This window comes from Acartia tonsa, chromosome 4 (genome assembly GCF_053477335.1).
Source record: "Acartia tonsa isolate MP-2025a chromosome 4, ASM5347733v1, whole genome shotgun sequence".
NCBI lineage: Eukaryota > Metazoa > Arthropoda > Copepoda > Calanoida > Acartiidae > Acartia > Acartia tonsa.
The window spans coordinates 27540407-27559891 of record NC_137263.1 but is presented as its reverse complement, the minus strand read 5'-3'; the positions used below and the strand labels follow the sequence as shown (position 1 = coordinate 27559891).

Genomic DNA, 19485 nt, shown 5'->3' with positions numbered 1-19485 from the left:
AAGTGATGGACAGACAAAGTGAAATATGAAGTAGCCCAGCTACTAAAAATATATACATATATTTGAACTGTATTAGTGACATTAGAATCACTAAGACTTATTTTTTTTAAAACTATTCAATATAATAAGAATAGTGTAAAATACAAAAAAGGGAGAAATACAGACTGGCCAGCTAACTTTGAAAATAAAAAACGTATATAACGTACACAAAAAAAAATACGTTACGTACATAGAAAAAGTAAAAAAAAACGTAGAAAAACGTACAAAAAAAAGTACATTCCTAATAAAAATAAGTTAAATAATTTCCTAGTTACCTATTATCAATACCTTTAAGTCTACTAGCGGCTACCTGTAAAGATGAACCATAGCGGACTGTCAGACACAAGATATCCTATTACTCTATTTAAAAGAACTAGCGTCTACGCTCCTAAAGGCATCTAGGGGCACTTGAGGAGGTGAGAGTTGAATTCAATAACCCAATTTTTTTTATTTTAGATTTAAAAAGAAAAAGTAAAAAACATGGATGACAACATACATAAGTAGCGAAGCCCAAAAGTTATATATAGACACCTAGAAAAAAATTAACTTAAAATCAGTGAGCAATTAAAATTCATTTTTGGGGGGAAGAGGTAATTTTTTTTCTAAAGTCGATTTCTCTTGGAAGAGTGGATGTTGATACTCTTCCCCAAAATAGTTATAAAACTTCCATAAACCTATGAGAAGCTATCCTGTTAAGGAGAACCATATCGGTTCAGTGGTTAGCGAGATTATTTAGTACAATCAAACAGACATCCTGTTATTACGTACAAAGTATATCCTATTATAAGGACCTGCGACTACGCCCTTAGAGGACTCTAGAGGAACTTGATCAAAGGGGGGGGGGGGGGAGTTGAATTCAAAAACCCATTTTTTTATTTAAGCGTGAAAATCTAGGAATAACTTCAAAATCTAGGAATAAATTCAGCCCCCCAACCAATAAGCAAATCTCAATGAAACTTAGTGGAAGTATTAAAGGGCGAATATAGGTTGAATATGATATGGGCTCAAAATATAGGTGCAATTATATACTTTTAGAATATCTATGCCAAATTTAAAAATTCAAAAAAATCCTTAAGTAAATATTGCAATTTTAGTGTCTACCTCGACATACACATGATTAGTCAGTTGTCCAACAAAATCGTTTTCTAACCATTATAAGACCTTTTTTTTTTCACTATTTTTCTTAAGTCTAATTGATTGTTATATTGGCATGCATCTTATATGATAATTCAAATGTTTTTTTTTAAATTATATACTATTTTATTCAATTTTTAATTTCCGTCAAAATATTTTGCGTAAATGTGCGTCAAATAGTGCGTCAAGGTTATTCAATTTTCAGACGAAGCCTTGTGTGATGCTAGGGTGTTTGGAGGTCTTAGGGAACCACACTTTTTACGTAAAATTATTTTGAGTAATCCAGGTTTTAAGCTATAAACAGAGTTATACAATTAAATATGTCAATATCTTTAAGTTATTTATAATCAATGGAATGACACCTTTTCTTTAAGCTAATATCACATTCAACCTATATTCGCCCTTTAAGAATGAAAACTTATACAATCCCTGAAAATTACAACCGTCTATAGAGAAAATACGTCTAGGAATCGACCTAGCACTGCAACAAATAGACAAACCTTAAAGAAACCTTTTGAAAATATGTAGAATGTGAATTTATTTATTCTCTGAAAATTTCAGCCGTCTATCTTGAATAGAAGTCAAGAAAACCACGAAAACTTAGAAATCTAGGAATAGATCTAGCACCCCAACCAAAAGGCAAATCTTAATGAAAATATGTACAATGTGAACTTATTTAATCAAAAAAACAGGAGCCGAGAAAATCACGTTTCTCCGATAGCATAACGGACTGACAAAGTGATTTTAGAGTAGCTTCGCTAATAAACTTTTTAGTGAGGGAGGGCCCGGGGAGTAGACCAACCCCATTTCTGATTTCAAATTTTAAAAGAAAGAAAAAATAGTGGAAGGGTGGTGATTTTTTTCTAAGAGTGATTTCTCTTGGGAGGGTGGTTGTACCCTCTCCCAGGACCTCTGAGAAGCTAACCTGTAAAGGAGAACCATATCAGTTTAGCGGTTAGCGAGAACCTTCGGTACATATAAACTGACAGACAGACATACATCCTGTTATTACGTACTAAGTATAATCTACAGGGTGAGTCAGAAAAAACTGAGTTTTTCGATTTTCAGAAACAACCAGAAGGAATACAGAAAAAATAATTATATATCCTTGTTCTCTGTACAAAAGCACATCAAACTTGTAAAAGGTGTTTTTCATTATCTCTAAAAATGCGGCCTCTATAATAGGTGTATGGTGTCAAAAAATGCCTTGTGTGAAAAATGTTGACAAAGAAAAATTAAAATAACTCATCTATTTTGTATAAAAAATCTTAAAATTTCAATATTTATTTAGAAAAAGGTCTACGAAAAGTACTTTAATGAGTTTTAAAGGTTAAATGCTTTTTGGCGCCTCACAAAATCATTTTTAGAATACTGCAATTTGTCATTTTTTCATATTTCTTGATTGTGATGCATGTGGTTTAAAAGAATCTTCTATAATAACGTAGCTTATAGTAAAAAGAAGAAAAAACCTTTTTATTTGACAAAAAAATCTCTTAAGATAAAAAAGTTATCAAGGTTTGAATTTTTAAAATGAAAATGCCTTTTAGAAACCCTACCCTATTTAAATGAAGTTATTATGATGGATTATAACACACAAGTATGATTTGTCAAAAGGGGGCGGAGATTTTGGAGATTAAATCCAGTCTTGCACCAAATATAGAGGAAATTCAGGGGAAGGGGGTAGGAATTTAGGTAACAAGATAAAATATTTCGGATCATGAGCTGGTTTTCCGGTCATTGAGAATTAAATCTTAACAATAGATTACAACAAAACGTTTGATTTATAATGTGATAATTTAATTTAAATAAATTGTATTTTTAAGATGTTAAATATTTACAATATGTTGAATACAAATTTTAATAATCAAAAAATATGTTTGTTTATCTTTTTAGAATGGTAGACATTTTTTATTATTCATAAATCTACCTAATAAGTACAAAATAATGGCCGAAAAAGTCATCACACACACTTTTTGAAATCTTTATGCTCTAAAAAGTGCCGTTGTTTTCAGAGATATTCAAAAACACCTTTTCTAAGTTTAATGTATATTTTTATAGAGAACAAGAACCTATAATTGGTTTTTCCATATTCCTACTGGTTGTATCAGAAAATCGGAAAACTCAGTTTTTTCTGACTCACCCTGTATTATATAAATTAAGTAGTAAGTTTTTTGTCTGATGCTTAAGATTTTCATAACTACTGAACCGATTGATTACTCAATTTCAGGGAAACTTCACACAGTTACCGAGATGGTTTTAGGCTATTTTTCAACCATTTTTAATACAGGTTCCCAAAGGGATAAGGAAGGACAGAGAAAATAGCCTAAAACCCCACAAAGATCATGTCGGTTCAGCAGTTAGCGAGATTCTTTGCTACAGAAAAACAAGGATGACAACATCCATAAGTAGCGAAGCACAAAAAATCGTCGATGGGAATACGTACAGGTAGATTTAAAAGGTTTTTACTAAAATCAAGAATAGATTTATTGGATAAAATAGACATGAAACCTTGTTTTATTTTGCATGATGACGATGGTCAAAGTAAATTATATTAAAGATGCTCATAACAATGGGAAAAATTATTTTGATACTGATATCCCATAAAAGTTTGAAAATTGCATCAAAATAAACAAAGATATGGGGAAATATGTAAAACATATAAAAATTGCCAAAAACCTGATAAAAAGCAGTCTGGCCGTCATGGTTGTTTTATTAAAACGACAAAAAATTTAATTTTTAAATCCTTAACTTAAAAATTTGGAAAATCGGACCATACACTGAAGATATGGAAAAAAGTGATAAATATATAAAAATAGCCTAAAACCTGCCAAAAAGGCAGTCTGGCCGTCATGGTTATTTTGTTTAAAAAACGGGAAATTCAATTTTGATATCTATAACTGAAAAATTTTGAAAATCGGACTATAAACACTGAAGATATGGAGAAAAATGTTAAATATATAAAAAAAAACAGCCTAAAACCTGCTAAAAAGGCAGTCTGGCCGTCATGATTGTTTTCTTTAAAAGACGGGAAATATAATTTTGATATCTATAACTGAAAAATTTTTGAAAATCGGACCATAAACACTGAAGATATGGAGAAAAATGTGAAAAGAAAAAAAATAGCCTAAAACCTGCTAAAAAGGCAGTCTGGCCGTCATGGTTGTTCCTTTAAACGACGGGAAATTTAATTTTGATATCTGTAACTGAAAATCGGACCATAAACACTGAAGATATGGAGAAAAATGTGAAAAATATAAAAATAGCCTAAAACCTGCTAAAAATCAGTCCGAACGCCAATGATGTTTTATAGTCAACTAGCGGCTTCGCCCCTAGCCTCTAGGGGCTTTGCCCCAAGAGGTGATAAAAAAAATAAGTTGAAATTCGTAAAAGGATTAGGGAAATCTTCTGCAAAAAAAAGGACCAAGGAAATTTTCTGCAAAAAAAGGACCAAGGAAATCTTCTGCAAAAAAAAGGACCAATGAAATTTTCTGCAAAAAAAAGGACCAATGAAATCTACTGCAAAAAAAATGGGGGGGGGGATTTTTTGGTTATTAGGGGAATTGGGGGGTGTCCCACCGCCCAAGAAAATAGCCTAAAACCACCACAGGACCAGTAGGTATATACCCTGAAGAGTAGAATCCAATCGGTTCTGTGGTTACCGAGATCTTAAGCTTCAGACGGACGGACCGACGGACAGACATCATTCTACTATGTAATACACTAGCGGCTCCGCCCCTAGCCTCTAGGGGCTTCGCCCTATATAGTTATGGGAAGTCAACCCTCCTTAATATAAATATTCAAAAAAAATATTCTTTGTTTAATTACTCTGTGGTAAAATTAAACCCAGGTTGTGCGCTTTATGCACAAAAATTTTAATTTGTACAAATTAAACCCAGGTTGTTTGCCGTATACACAAAAATTTCAATTCGTAAAAATTAAACCTAGGTTGTTCGCATACACAAAAATTAAAATTGAAAAAAAAATATTTTTATTTTTTTTGTCGGGGGGGGGGGGGATGGATTCATGGGGGCTTCGCCCCATGTTGCAGTGGGGTTCCCCCACCTCAATTACTGGTTTTTGTTTACAAAAATTTTGGAAGTGGGGATTTTTCTTATTTTTAGGGGGGTTGGGATGTCCCACCCCCCAAGAAAATAACTTAAAACCACCAAAGGACCAGTAGGTATATTCCCAGAAGGGTAGAGCCCAATTTGATCAGCAGTTACTGAGATTTTACAAAAAATGTAAAAAAAAAATTTTTGGGGGTTTGGATTTTTTTTATTTTTTGGGGGGTTGGTTGGGGGTGTCCCACCCCCCAAGAAAATAGCCTAAAACCACCACAGGACCAGTAGGTATATTCCCTGAAGAGTAGAATCCAATCGGTTCAGTGGTTACCGAGATCTTAAGGGACAGACAGACAGACGGACAGACGGTCAGACGGACAGACGGATAGACATCAAGCTACTTTGTATTGTAGATTGTGCTCCTTAATGATGGGAATGTTGTCAAAAAATTTCAGCATTCTATCTTTTATAGGAGCTGAGTAAATCCCATTTCCCCCATAGCGTTACGGACGGACTGACTGACGGACGGACAAAGTGAATTATAGAGTAGCTTCGCTACTAAAAAAGGATTTATTGGATATACATATAATAGGATATAGGGTTATTTTGTCTAATGCTAAAGATCTCAGAAAATATTAGTCTTTAATACAAAGTAAAGCTTAAGATCTTTGTAACCGCTGAACAGATTGGGTTCCAATCTTCAGGGAATATATCTACTGGTCCTTTGGTGGTTATAGGCTATTTTCTTGGAGTGTGGGAAACACACCCACCCAAAAAATCAACCACCCCCCAATTTATTTTTGTAAACTAATGCAAATAAGCGGGGGGAGGGGGGGGGGTGGAACCCCCACCGCACCCTGGGGCGAAGCTTAAATGAAAAAATCCTCACAATCTTTTTTTTCGTTTTTTTTTTGACAAATTTCGAACAAACGATTCTATAAAGGAGGGGACGAAGCCTCTAAAGGCTAGGGGCGAAGCCGCAAATCCTAGTATTAAGTAAAAAGCTTTAAGTGTCCCTCCCCCCAAGAAAATAGCTTAAAAACATCACAGGACTATTAGGTATATTCCCTGAAGAGTAGAGCCCAACAGGTTCAGTGGTTACTAAGATCTTAAGCTTCTGATATACAGACGGACAGACATCATTCTACTTTGTATTATACCTAATATACTATTTTTGTAATACTTTTTGTACAATTATACAAATACTTTTATACTTATATTTGATTCTTATTCTTTAAAAATATCTGATATCTCGGAAAATTTACCTAAGTATTTAAAGAATTTGAAAAAAATATCGTAAAATCTATTAAAGGGGTAGTTGCACGAAGTGCATTTAAACTTGAATTTAGTCAACTGCATATCTTTTTCTGTTCAATAGTTTAAACTAAATCTATAGGACATGTTTTTCAAATCCATAAATTTAAACTATAAGTTCTAATAACATATATGCATAATTTACCTACATATTTTTGTTCTATGAAAATTAAAGATATTATTGAATTTATTTAATGTAAATACACCTACCTATTGTTTTTGCAAAAATTTTCGTACAAAACATACAAATTACTTTTCTACTAGTATTTGATTCTTATTCTTAACAAAACGTCGTATAACGTACAAAATCCAAAATTTAAAATACGTTACGTACACATCTCAATATAACGTACTCAGCTTCGATACGTTACGTACAAAACGTACACTCTGGCCAGTCTGGAAATAGTTTTCTCGTATTCATTCGAATCCGGTGGATAGGAACTGTTTCTCATTCATACGAAAAAAACTATGTCTAGCATTGTAATGTATCCAGCTTTCTACGAATATAAAAATGTACAATCATATAATTAAAACCAGTTTTTTAGCAAGTGCCTTCGTCATCTCGAGGATAAAAAAAACTTATTTTAATCTTGTAAGTGTACAATTTATATCCGCGGAAAGCTGTTTATAACACTATGCGGGAAATAACTATTCCCGTATCGCTTCGAAACCGATTAATATCATATCCGGTTGATTGGAACACTTTTAATTAATCTTATAATTGTACATTATATCCGCGGAAAGCTGTTTAAATTACGATTCGATAAATAACTCCTTCTTCATTTACTATCCTTCTGTAAGTATAGACTTAAGATTATATTTAGTAAATACCTTGTTATACGATCCTATTTTGTTTTCCTTTTGATCGTCGTCATCATAATTTTCTTCATCCTCGCTCCACTCCAGCTTCAACTCATCATCAATATCTGTGCTTACCTAAATAGTTTACAAACGGATAATATTTCAAATGCAACTACACATTCCACAAACATGTTCCATATAACTCTAAAGTTAAAACCTACAAGAAATTTTCAAAATTGAAAAAAAAATCAGAAGAGGTTAACGAAAAACAAGTTTTTTTCTCTTCACACATACATAAAAGTCAGCTGACAACAGTAAAATTTCGTCATTCGTATTATAGGTTGGCATGATCGATCAATGATGCTAGTTTTTTAAAAAGTGGTTTATTTTTATCGCGTATTTTCCGTAAAGTTGGGTGTATTCTATTAGTCAAATACTCTTATTAAGTCAAACTGTTCTTAATTTTGACCATTTCATATAAAAACATTAGGATTACAATTAACAGAAGTTTTTTATACTATTAGATGACTTTGCAATTGTAAGACACTGAAATAAATAAAAGATGTATTATAACTAGATCTTTAAGGTTTCTCGACAATACAATAAAATTAAAAGGTAATTATAGCTTCTTATTGGCAGATTTAGAGTGTGTCTATATTATTTTTAGTGCAGTTTAGTGTATATCAGCGCAACGAACATAATAAGCGTAACGAACACACACACCGACAGACACACATTTTGGGAACCATCATAAAAGGAAGTCCCTAATGCCATAGAAATAACATGAAATGGCATAAAAAAAATTCATACCTTAACGGTAACTGGAGCCCCCCAATCCATACTGAACTCTTCTGTATTCTCCTAAATAGCAAAAATTGTTAAATTAATAAAATGTCAAAGTATTTAAAACTTAAAGCTTTGTAATAAACAAAAATGGAAGTATGAAACTTATTAAGTAACCACAGGTCTCCTTAGCAAAACCTTAGATTAAAAAAAATCTCCATAGAAACGGACAACAGGGCCTTCAAATAGGGTACAGTGGTGGTCAGAATCCGTTGGAGATTAAATCTTAGCTGGTCCTTCTTGCCAGATATTGCAATTTGATGTTTTGTGGTAAAAATGCCTAAAATTACAAGAATTCCAAGGATATATGCATAAGTGAACACCCTTATTCATCAAATAAAAAGGGTGAGTTTAACATTTGAGGAGTTTAGATATCTCTTCATATGTAAACTGCACACTTCATCCCCATTTAGAACAATTTTTACTACTATAAATGATGTTTTTAACTTCAATAAGAGTAATAAATAAGGTACTTTAAGCTTAAACTTTATTCTAAAGGCTGTTACCCTGGAACCAGTAGAAAAAAACTTGAGTTTAAGTTAACATATGGCCCAAGTTACTTTTAGTAATTCTGCCCCCCCCCCCCCCATACTCTCACAACCTACAAACTTTAGGGTGGAGGGGGGGGGGGGAATAGTAATGCTATTATGTGTTTCTCAAAAACTAATTGAAGTATAGTGGGAATATTTTTTCTGTAAGGTTTTTAGGCCAAAATTTTGTAGAAGTTTTGTTGACCACTTTTTCTCACCCCCCCCCCTCCCCCCCCTCCCTCGTCCTTACATAATTGGGAGAGAGGGGGGTGGTAGAAGATCATTCCAATGTGTTTTAAGAAACAAGAAACTATTAGAGATATATATATTAGCTTTTGGATTTGTATTGTTGTGGGACCCAAAGCACTTTTACATATACTGCTGACCTCTTCCCCTCCCCTCATAAATCAAAAACATAACATTTTGTAAAGAGAGAAAGGGGGGGGGGGAGTTGCAGTTGAAAGGGTACTACTTTAGTGTAATACTAAGAAACTTCTAGAATTATAGCAGCAAAGCAATAAGCTTGAGATATGCTTTAGTAGGTCAAAAGTAACAAAATTTTGCTGAAATCTTCTTCCAAGCCCCCTTTCCCTCGCTATTGCTTTACAATCTCCCCCCACCCTCCAATTAAGTAATAGAAGGGAGTATAGCAATTTCTTGTGATTTACTTTGAGATATAGAGGGCTTCTGGATTTAAACTTTAGAAGGTCCATAATTACTTCATACTTGAAAAAATATTGCTGACCTTTCCCCAACCTCAACCAACCCCACCCAGAAAAATTATATTGCTGCTCAATTTCCTCCACCCCCATAAAAAATTTTAAAATATTGCTTTCTTTCCCCCTCCCTCTCCAGCTACCCTCCAGACAACCTCACCACCTGTGTTTTACTCAGGAACTACTATAGCAATAAGGAGTAAACTTTGGAATAGAGCTTTTAGATTTCCAAATTGCTTTATATGTATTACCTATTTAATGTTTTGGGAAGGAGCAATAAGTTGACAATATTTCTTTTATTAGTCTAATAGGTTGGAAAAGATTATGCACCAAAATAATTGTACTAGATTAGGAGGGTTGTAGTTGGAAAATAATGAAAATGGTCCAACTACTTGAAGTATTGTGAGAAAAAATTTTATGTAAGGTTCTTGGGCCCAAAGTTTCTGGAAATATTGTTGACTACCCCCCCCTCCTAATTAAATCTAATTGGAAGGAAGTGAAGAGACAGAAGAGTTCTTTAGATATCACTAAAGAAATATATAAGCCTTAGCACTTAAACTTTAGTAGGCATCAAAATTGCTTACAAATATTGCTGCAACCAACCCCCTCACCCTTCTTAGACCACAAATTATTAGGAGGGGGGCAGTGGATTTGTGTTACTTGGAAATCACTGAATTATACTAAGCAAACTTTGGATTTAAGCTTTTTTAGGATATTAGCTACTTTTACAAATATTGCTGAATTCCCACCCCTCCATCTGTTGGAAATAGTGGCTAGTGGCATAGGTAAGAAATATTGAATATTATTTAGAAACCTCTGGAGATATTCAGGGTTAATATTAACTTGTGTAGGCCCATATTTACTTTTATAAATATCTATTCCAACTACAAACCTTCTAATCTAGTACAATTATTTTGGTGCATTACTATGCCCCCCCCCCCTCCACCCTAAAGTTTGTAGGTTGTGAGAGTAAGGGGGGGGAGGGGGGCAGAATAACTAAAAGTAACTTGGGCCATATGTAAACTTAAACTGAAGTTTTTTCTACTGGTTCCAGGGTAACAGCCTTTAGAATAAAGTATAAGCTTAAAGTACCTTATTTATTACTCTTATTGAAGTTAAAAACATCATTTATAGTAGTAAAAATTGTTCTAAATGGGGATGAAGTGTGTAGTTTACATATGAAGAGATATCTAAACTCCTCAAATGTTAAACTCATCCTTTTTATTTGTTGAATTAAGGTGTTCACTTATGCATATATCCTTGGAATTCTTGTAATTTTAGGCATTTTTACCACAAAACTTCAAATTGCAATATCTGGCAAGAAGGAGCAGCTAAGATTTAATCTCCAACGGATTCTGACCACCACTGTACCCTATTTGAAGGCCCTGTTGGCTGTTTCTTTGGAGATTTTTTTTAATCTAAGGTTTTGCTAAGGAGACCTGTGTAACTTAAATCTAATGGATATCACAAAGCTTGACTGGATTGACGAGATTATAGGTAGAAACCTTTTTTAACCAAAACTAAAATAAAAGGAACTTAACCAATAAACACTGACTTGACATGGAAGACAGTTGCTTTAATGAGGTACAATGTAGAACTGTGAAGATACGGCATCGGAACGGCGTTCTTTGCCATTTTCTCCCCTAATTAGACGAGTTTGAATCATTCAAAACAACCTCTTCAAAATAGATCCCCTTATTATTATATTTGCACAGGACACTAAAAATTTTTAATGTCAAGTGACAATATAAGGGAAAGGGATAGTTGCAAGAAGTGCATTTCAGAAAAAAATATTTCAAGCAAAAGTTACAAATAAACCATCAAACATTTTAAAGTTTGTAATACAATAAATAACAAGCAATTAGACATCACCAAATTAGTCGCCATGCTGTTTTTGTAAAAATCAGCTAGCTTAGGTATAAATTGCAAAAATCACAAGAATACGATTTTCAAGTCATAAAATTTTAAAAACTACGTGTTAGAAAATTGTATTTCTTTCAAAAATATGCCATATAGATGTAGTTTAAGCCATTGACAAGGAAAAAATATGCGGTTCACTAGATTAAGTTTAAATGCATTTCGTGCTACTACCCCGTTTATTGATGAAAAATAAATTTATCTCATATAATTTAAAACTGACGATTTTGACTAAAAATGCAACAAAAAAATCTGAAGAAAAGAGCAGTTTTGGCGATAGCTCTGATAACACCGCCTTTTCTTTACTGTTCCACATTGTACAACATTTAAGAGGTGTCATGCTAAATTTCATTGCTGTAACTCTTTTTAGGTTGAAATCCTTGGGGCTTTAAGTTTTGTTAAAAAAGTGTCTCAATTCTCATCCTTCGCCCCCCTTTAAACACGGACGAATGAAAAACCTTAATTATAGAGAAGCTAGGTAAAATACAAAAAATATACCTGCTTTTTATCTGGACTAACTCTGCCAAGATTTCCCCAGTCAATTGTCGCCTCATCTAAATGACCTGTCTGCATAATATCATGGTTACTTGTTGACTCTCCCATGCTGGATAAATCCTTCTTATCTTTCTTTGTATCCTGATGGGAAACTCTAGCTGGCAGCTTAGACAAAACCTCTAAAGCTAATGCTGGACAACCACTTCGCAAATGGAAGCTTGCAGTTGAGAAGAACAATTTTCTCTCCAAAGGTGTTACAGAGTCTTCAAGTTTAGGGCCAGAACCGTCTTCAAAGCTTCCTTTTTTGAATCCAGAAAGCATAAGAGCTTTGTTTTTGTCTTCTGAACCCTTTGTAACCTTGTGCCTAATGATTAGTGGCTGTGTTCTTAGGTAAATATAGAAGTTAAAAACCACTGGATCAGCCTCGCCTTTCTTACTAGGAAACAATGGATGATCTTCAACATAGCTGGGATGCTCTTGTCCAACATCTCTCTCTAGAAGAGTTGACAAGCTTGTTCCGTAGTCCTTCATAATCCAATAGGCAATTGATCTTAAGAATGGATCAGGATGTGCCTGGGATAAGTGGCATTCATCATCAACATATCCTAATATTTTTTCTTTGAGTATATTCTGGACACAAAGTGGATATGTTTCAGTTGCTCCCTCATACAATCTTCCAACAAGAATAGCAAGCTGAATATCATCAAGTTTTGATATAATTATTTCCATAGCATCTTTTAAGCTTCCACTCAATAAGAAAAATGCAGAAGCATGAAGGAATCTTTGCTTTCCCATCAAAGCAAATGCATTTTTTAGGGCTGCTTTCCTCCATCTTTGCTCAGAAAAGTCGTTTTTGAAAAATTGTGTCATTTTATCATCCCTGATAGATCTATATAAACCCCAGACAAGCGATTTCTTCTTCATTGCCAGATAAAACAGGGCTGCATCCAGTGGCTCTTGATTTTTTTGGAAAGAAGATTTAGCCATAATCTCTACCAATCTTCGCAGAACAGTATTACTTCTTACCCACCAGACTACTCCCAATTCTTTAAGTTCATTCCAAGTTGGGTTACCCCGGGCCACACCAGGTATCATTTTCACTAACTCTTCTTCACTTTCAGAATGAAAACCCCAAATTATATTGCTCGTATTGAGGCCCAACTTAGCAATGCTGGCTCTCTGTGAAATAGGTAAACACCGTTGCAAAAAACAATAGTGCTTCATTGCAAGCAAAAATCTTAAGCCACAATCATCAAGAGATTCAAGGGAGGGTTCTCCTGTGCTTGATTGCCCACTCATTGACTCCTTTGACATAGCTGACTTTGCTGCGTCAATTGCAAACTTTTCTGTAATGTCAACATTACATGAGGCTACAGTATCTGCCAGTGCCATTAAGTGCATTTGATCTAAGCTTGTTAATCCTGGAAGCTCCGAATGTGTCAATAGTTTGGATAATATTCTTGCCTGACGAGGGCCAAAATAAGAGAGACCTTGTTTCTCTGCAGACACTGACAGTCTTCTTTGCTTAGGATAGGAATCATCATCTATAAGAATGTCAAGCTCAATTGTTTCTTCTTCTAATTTGTCGGAGAAAAGCTCATTGTATTCTTGAGCATCGTTACTGGCCATACCTGTTTCTTTGTCTGCTTCCAGGAGCATCCACAAAGGAAGTGGTGCAACACTGTGTATTTCAGCAAAAGTCAAAGAAGAGTCATCTGGAACAGCTGACAGTGAACTACGAGGATTTTCCCTATTGGGTGATGGAGATCTACCAACTCCCCCAACTACAGTAAGGTTGCGTGACCGACTCCAATCTTTACCCTTGTCAGAATCGTTTGTTTCATAGCGTTGTCTTATTTGAGTAGCTGGACTAATGCATTTTACAAGATGATTAAGAATTGCTTTTACCCAACGAATCTTACCCGAGTTCATAAGTTCAATAAGTTGTTTGGGATGATACTGTGGAAGCACTGGACAGGCCAAGTGACTAGCTTCAAAGAGTCCCATATCTGACATAAAATCAGAATCAGATAAACTTTCACCCAACAATAATTTTGCCTTTTCTTCGGACTCATTAAAGAACCTTGCGTCTGGGTTGCCTCCCTTAATTCCCCCTGTCTTACCACTTTTTCCCTGTGTGTCCTGCGCCAAAGATAACAGATCCTTTTCTTTTAATCTTCTGCTATCTCCGTCATTTATATCGTCTTCCACCTGATTATCTGGCTTCCATTGACTATACACTGCAACCTCATTGTCCATAGCACACATGAGAACACCATCTCTCGCCCAGGAGACTGACATTGGAAGTGGTGGCAACCCATCAGCTGTTTGTAGACTTATCTTTCTGAATATCATCCACTTAATTTCATCTACAGCTGGTTGAAGACTCATAGAGGAAGACTTTCGCAACAATGGCCGAGGGTTTTGCGACTTTTTAATTTCTATCTGATTAGATTTGCATGTTTCAGATATTTCTGATGAGACTGTTGTCAATATAAGAACATTGTTAGCAACAGCAACCGTTAGAAGGTGGCTGCCATCTTCATTAGATACCCAATCAAGTTGGACAAGTTGTTTCTGAACCAAAGTCGAGGAGTCTACAGAGTCTATTCCACCTTCTTTAAGCTTTGAAATAGTAGCCATGCTTGGCACTCGCGACATTTTCATATTGGCTGCAGATTTCTCACTCTCCAACTTTGAACCCTCATATAAATTTTTTTGTAACTTTGAGTACGCGCTAATTTTTCTATCCTGGGATTGAAATATTGTTTGATCAACAGCTAATTGAATCTTGGGAATTTCAATATTTCTTAGAATTATCTTGTCTTCAAGCACCCACTCTATTCCACCTGAACTCTCACATTCATAGATGGCAACAAACAAATTCATATAACTTGAGTTAGAGTTCGCACTTTGGCCTTTCCTTGTAAAACTTTCTCCAGATCTGTAAGCAACTGCTATTCTTCCAGTAAATGCTGCTGACACACTTACAGGAGAACCAGGCAATTGAATGGCCGAGGAGGCTCCCTCAGTTTCCATCTTCCATTCCTCCCAAGCAAAGCAAGATCCAGATCCTCCTGAGTTGTCAACAACACGCCAGAAGCGTATAATATTATCTGAGCAAGCAGTAACAAGAAGGTAAGGAGCCAAGCAAGCTGGATAAATACTTGCAGATGACAAGTGACCGGCTGCTGGTACACATTGTATTACTTCTACACCATAGGGCAATGGAAGCTCTTGTGTACAAACCTTAGCACTTGATATGAACACTCTGCGAGTAAATGTATTATCAGCTCCAGTTAGATTATCCTCATCTGCTGGCTCTGGTGTATCCTTACTTTTGTTTAAACTTTCTGCATCTTTTTCTGGACTTTCCAAAACTAACTGCCACATGTGCATAAGTGTGGAATTGTCAATTTTTTCCGCTAAAACAATGTAAAAGAGTTCTTTAAAACCAGTATGTTTTCGTAGATCAACCATAGCAGAGATTGAAGGAAAAGCACCCGGTCTAACACCATACGCAGAGCACATAGAGCCTTGTATCATATCACAATGGAAGGTGTGGAGTAGGATGGTGTTCTGCCAGTCTTGTTCAGCATCTTCTACAGTATCAAGTTCAATAACAACCCCAGGTCTAGCCGAGGATTGTGCGGACACAATCCTAGATGCAACACTGCTGTAATCCTTGCCTGCCTGAGTAGATGGAGAAACGCTTGCTAAACTTGTGGCAGATTTCATCTTTACTAAATTTCTAACGTTGCTATTCAGTTCTGCCAAGAGAGATCGGGCATCAATTACGGCCTAAACAGGAAAAGCACAATTACCAATTGGTAAATTATTATTGATCACATTCTACCTAAACTTTTATGAGTTACTAAAAAAACTGTACTAAAAATGTTCATTTTCCCGTTTAAATATTTTGCAACAAACCGTCAATATCACAACTTAATAATACACGTTAATGCCAAGTTAAATACCTCGTACGGACGAGCGAGGATGCTGACCATGACAATTTTGACGTCAGTTCAGGTCCAATAACCCAAAAACAACTAAAAATACCCCAGGCGTTCGGTTAAGTAACAACCAACCGACAAATTAAGTCTTAGATTACATGACTATTTTCTGTCCCAACTGTGCATTAATATAACAGTCGAGCCTCTGATAAAGAAGCAGTAGTAACCATGTTTATCGTCTTTAGTTATTAAATGGTGTTGAACCGAGATTTGAACCCACCACATCTCAAAAGATCTCCTCGTGCATCTGAATTCTAACTTCAGAGAATTAGGGCAACTAAAACAACAACAAAATCACCTCCCCTAATATAAATATTCAAAATTTGACAATCTATAATCATTACCTACCAGAATGTCCGTCCATTTAAAATATGTTGATTTTTAACCTTTTTGACAACAACTTTTATGTGATATATTTATCCTATTCTTTTTATTTTTTAAACACAGATTCCTATTACAACAGATACAATGTTATCAGCTAAGCATTTATATAATCATTTCCTAAATTAAATTATTTCTATTATCGCATATTGTGCCATTAATCTACACAAAAAGTTTTTATAATAAAACTGAACATGTATAATTTGACGTTTGTTTTAAAGAAAGTTTACCTGATATACTCTTAATGACTTTCCGTCTGATGAGACAAAGCAAGTACTAGGAGAGTTGGATAAGTTGCCCAGAACTGAGGAAGGTAACAATGTTGGAATCCAGGAAACATTTGTAAACGCGGATATCTCTCTAAAATTAGAAATAAAGTCATTTATATTATCCGCTGGATTAAAATCTAAGCCACAGTGAAAAATCATGCATCGTATCGTTTTATAGCCAGTTTTCTATGAATATCAAAATAAAAATTATAATATTGTATCAGTTATATAAGCCTGGGCCTTCGGCTAATAATAAAACTGATTTTATCCTTATCATCTTTCATTATAATATTAAAGGTAAGCTTTCTATATTAAGTTGCGATAAATGACTACCAATTGACGTACTTAAATCAATATTGTATATATCACTGTTTTAAAAAATATCGACTACGACCCTTGAGAGTTGCTTTAATAAGGTTAACGTGATTTGTGAAAAATGACTTTCGAACCGCCGGATTTTGTTTTGCTCTTTCTCGCTAAATTAGACAATTTTGCATCATTTGAAACAAACTTTTTTTTCTAAAACATAGGTATTTCTCCAATATTTTCCATATACTTTCTCAGTAATGCCTAATTTAAAATTTCAATATATATGTGTACTACCCCGTCCCGGATTTGAAAATTTTTTTTAAAATTTTTGCCCCCAGCCAAAATATGGTTGATTTATGCATAAAAATGACCCATGCAAAATATTTTTTCTGTAATGCAAAAATTGCGATGGTACAAGCACTGCAAAGTTTTTAAAATCTGCAAAAAAAACCTGTTTTTATGGCATTTTTAGGGCTTTTGTACCATCCCAATTTTAAAGATTTTTACAAAATTTCAATTCAAGTGTGTTGATATATACCTGAAATTTACCAAAAAAAATGGGGGCAGTCTCAATTATAACATATGATGGTGTAGCAAGTAATCTTCCAAATACAAAATTGTCAAGTTGCATACATATATAATAGGGTTTGGCCGGATACTTTTTTGGACGGATACTGGATATCTGGCTGATTTTTAATGCCGGATATCCAACATCTGGCCAGATATCTAGCAAATATCTGGTAATTTGGACGGATATCTGGTTATTCGGCCGGATATCCGGTAATTTGCCGGATATCAAATATGTTGCATTATAAATCATCCGACCAAAAAAGTATCCGGCCTACCTCTATGATATAAGTATGAAATTTGTTTGATACACAAAACTATCCCTTCTGTAGATTAAACTTAGCGGTTGAAACGTTTATACACTTAACTTAATAAACCAATCAATCAAAATTCAATAAAATTCTCAAAAGTTGTTAACCTAATGAATTAGAAAAACAATTATAAAACTTTGGGGACAAGTGAAATAAACAGTCCAATTTCCCCTCCCTCTCTGAATTATACCAGAGTGTACCAAAAGTCTAATAATAACTAGGGAGGCAGAGCACAATGGGCTGTTAATTACACTAGTCCCCCGAAGTTTCAAAAAATTTTTCATTTGTTTGCTCAACAACTTTTTAGATTGTTTGAAATTTTAAATGGTTTAATAAGACGTTCCAACCACCTATTGTAATCAACAGAAAGGGTAAGTTTGTGTATAATCATGGGTTATGCACGTCCATTTATCAGCCATTGTCTTCTCTATCTAGATCCCTGTACCAAAAGTCTAATAATAACTGGAACACTTATATTTTTATTACATAACAAGAAATAACATGTTATTCAAGAATCTAAAGGGATAAGACAATGTCTAATAAATTGATGTACATCCCCAATAATGATACAAAAAATAATCCCTTCTGTAGATTAAGACTAGAAGTTGAAACTTTTAAACACTTAACTTAATAAATCAACCAAATAAAAGGGGGGGGGAAATGTGGTGACTCGTGCCACGACATACCAGCAATTTTATTTTGGGTGCTACTCCCTTAGTTTTAGAGATAATTGGATGAAATCTTTTGGGCTGGGTCAGTAATTACCCCAACTAGAGGTATCTTTCAAAAAATACGGCGGCGGGACCGCCGCTCCCGCCGCCCGCCGCCGTTTTCCGCCGCCACCAAAAAAATTTTTTTTTTTTGCATTTCTCGCCGAATTAGGCAATTTGGAATCATTTGAGACCATGTTATTTTTTTCAAAAATTTTTCCGCTTACAAGCAACACTGCGGGGGGACTTATCCATTTTTTTTCAAATTCTCGTTTATCAAGGTATTATATATCTTAAATTCAGTACTTCTCCTGTGATTTTGAAGATATTGAAACAAAATCTTTTTAGGTTGGTAAGTAAAAAATATTTGAATGAAGAAAACAGCGGCGGGACCGGCGGGACCGCCGTCCGCCGCCGTTTTCCGCCGCCAACAAAAAATTTTTTTTTGCATTTCTCGCCGAATTAGGCAATTTGGAAACATTTGAGACCATGTTATTTTTTTCAAAAATTTTTCCCCTTACAAGCAACCCTGCGGGGGACATTTTTTTTCAAATTCTCGTATATCAAGGTATATCTTAAATTCAGTACTTCTCCTGTGGTTTTGAAGATATTGAAACTAAATCTTTTTAGGTTGGTAAGTAAAAAATATTTGAATTAAGAAAACGGCAGCGGGACCGGCGGGACCGCCGCTCCTGCCGTTTTCCGCTGCCAACAAAAAATTTTTTTTTTTGCATTTCTCGCCGAATTAGGTCAGTAACTAATGGCAGAGGTACGGCTGCGGAAAACGGCGGCGGGAAATGCAAAAAAAAATTGGCGGCGGAAAACGGCGGGAGCGGTGGTACCGCCGCCGTTTTTTATTCAAATATTTATTACTGACCCATCAAAAAAGATTTTGTTCCAATATCTTCAAAAGCACAGGAGAAGTACTGAATTTAAAATATACCTTGATATACGAGAATTTGAAAAAAATGTCCCCCGCAGGGCTGCTTGTAAGGGGAAAAATTTTTGAAAAAAATAACATGGTCTCAAATGATTCCAAATTGCCTAATTCGGCGAGAAATGAAAAAAAAAATTT

The 19485-nt window shown here is 34.8% G+C and overlaps 1 protein-coding gene across 1 annotated transcript in view; it reads right to left on the bottom strand.

Moving 5' to 3' along the window:
- Positions 1-19485, bottom strand: part of Rbcn-3A (rabconnectin-3 alpha) — a 43734-nt gene that overhangs the window by 10638 nt on the left and 13611 nt on the right. Inside the window, exons 7-10 of the mRNA XM_080159379.1 lie at positions 16475-16604; positions 11854-15651; positions 8160-8210; positions 7380-7484 (exon numbers count right to left, since the gene is read on the bottom strand). Coding sequence (XP_080015505.1) covers positions 7380-7484; positions 8160-8210; positions 11854-15651; positions 16475-16604 — 4084 coding nt within the window. The remainder of the gene's footprint in view (positions 1-7379; positions 7485-8159; positions 8211-11853; positions 15652-16474; positions 16605-19485) is intronic.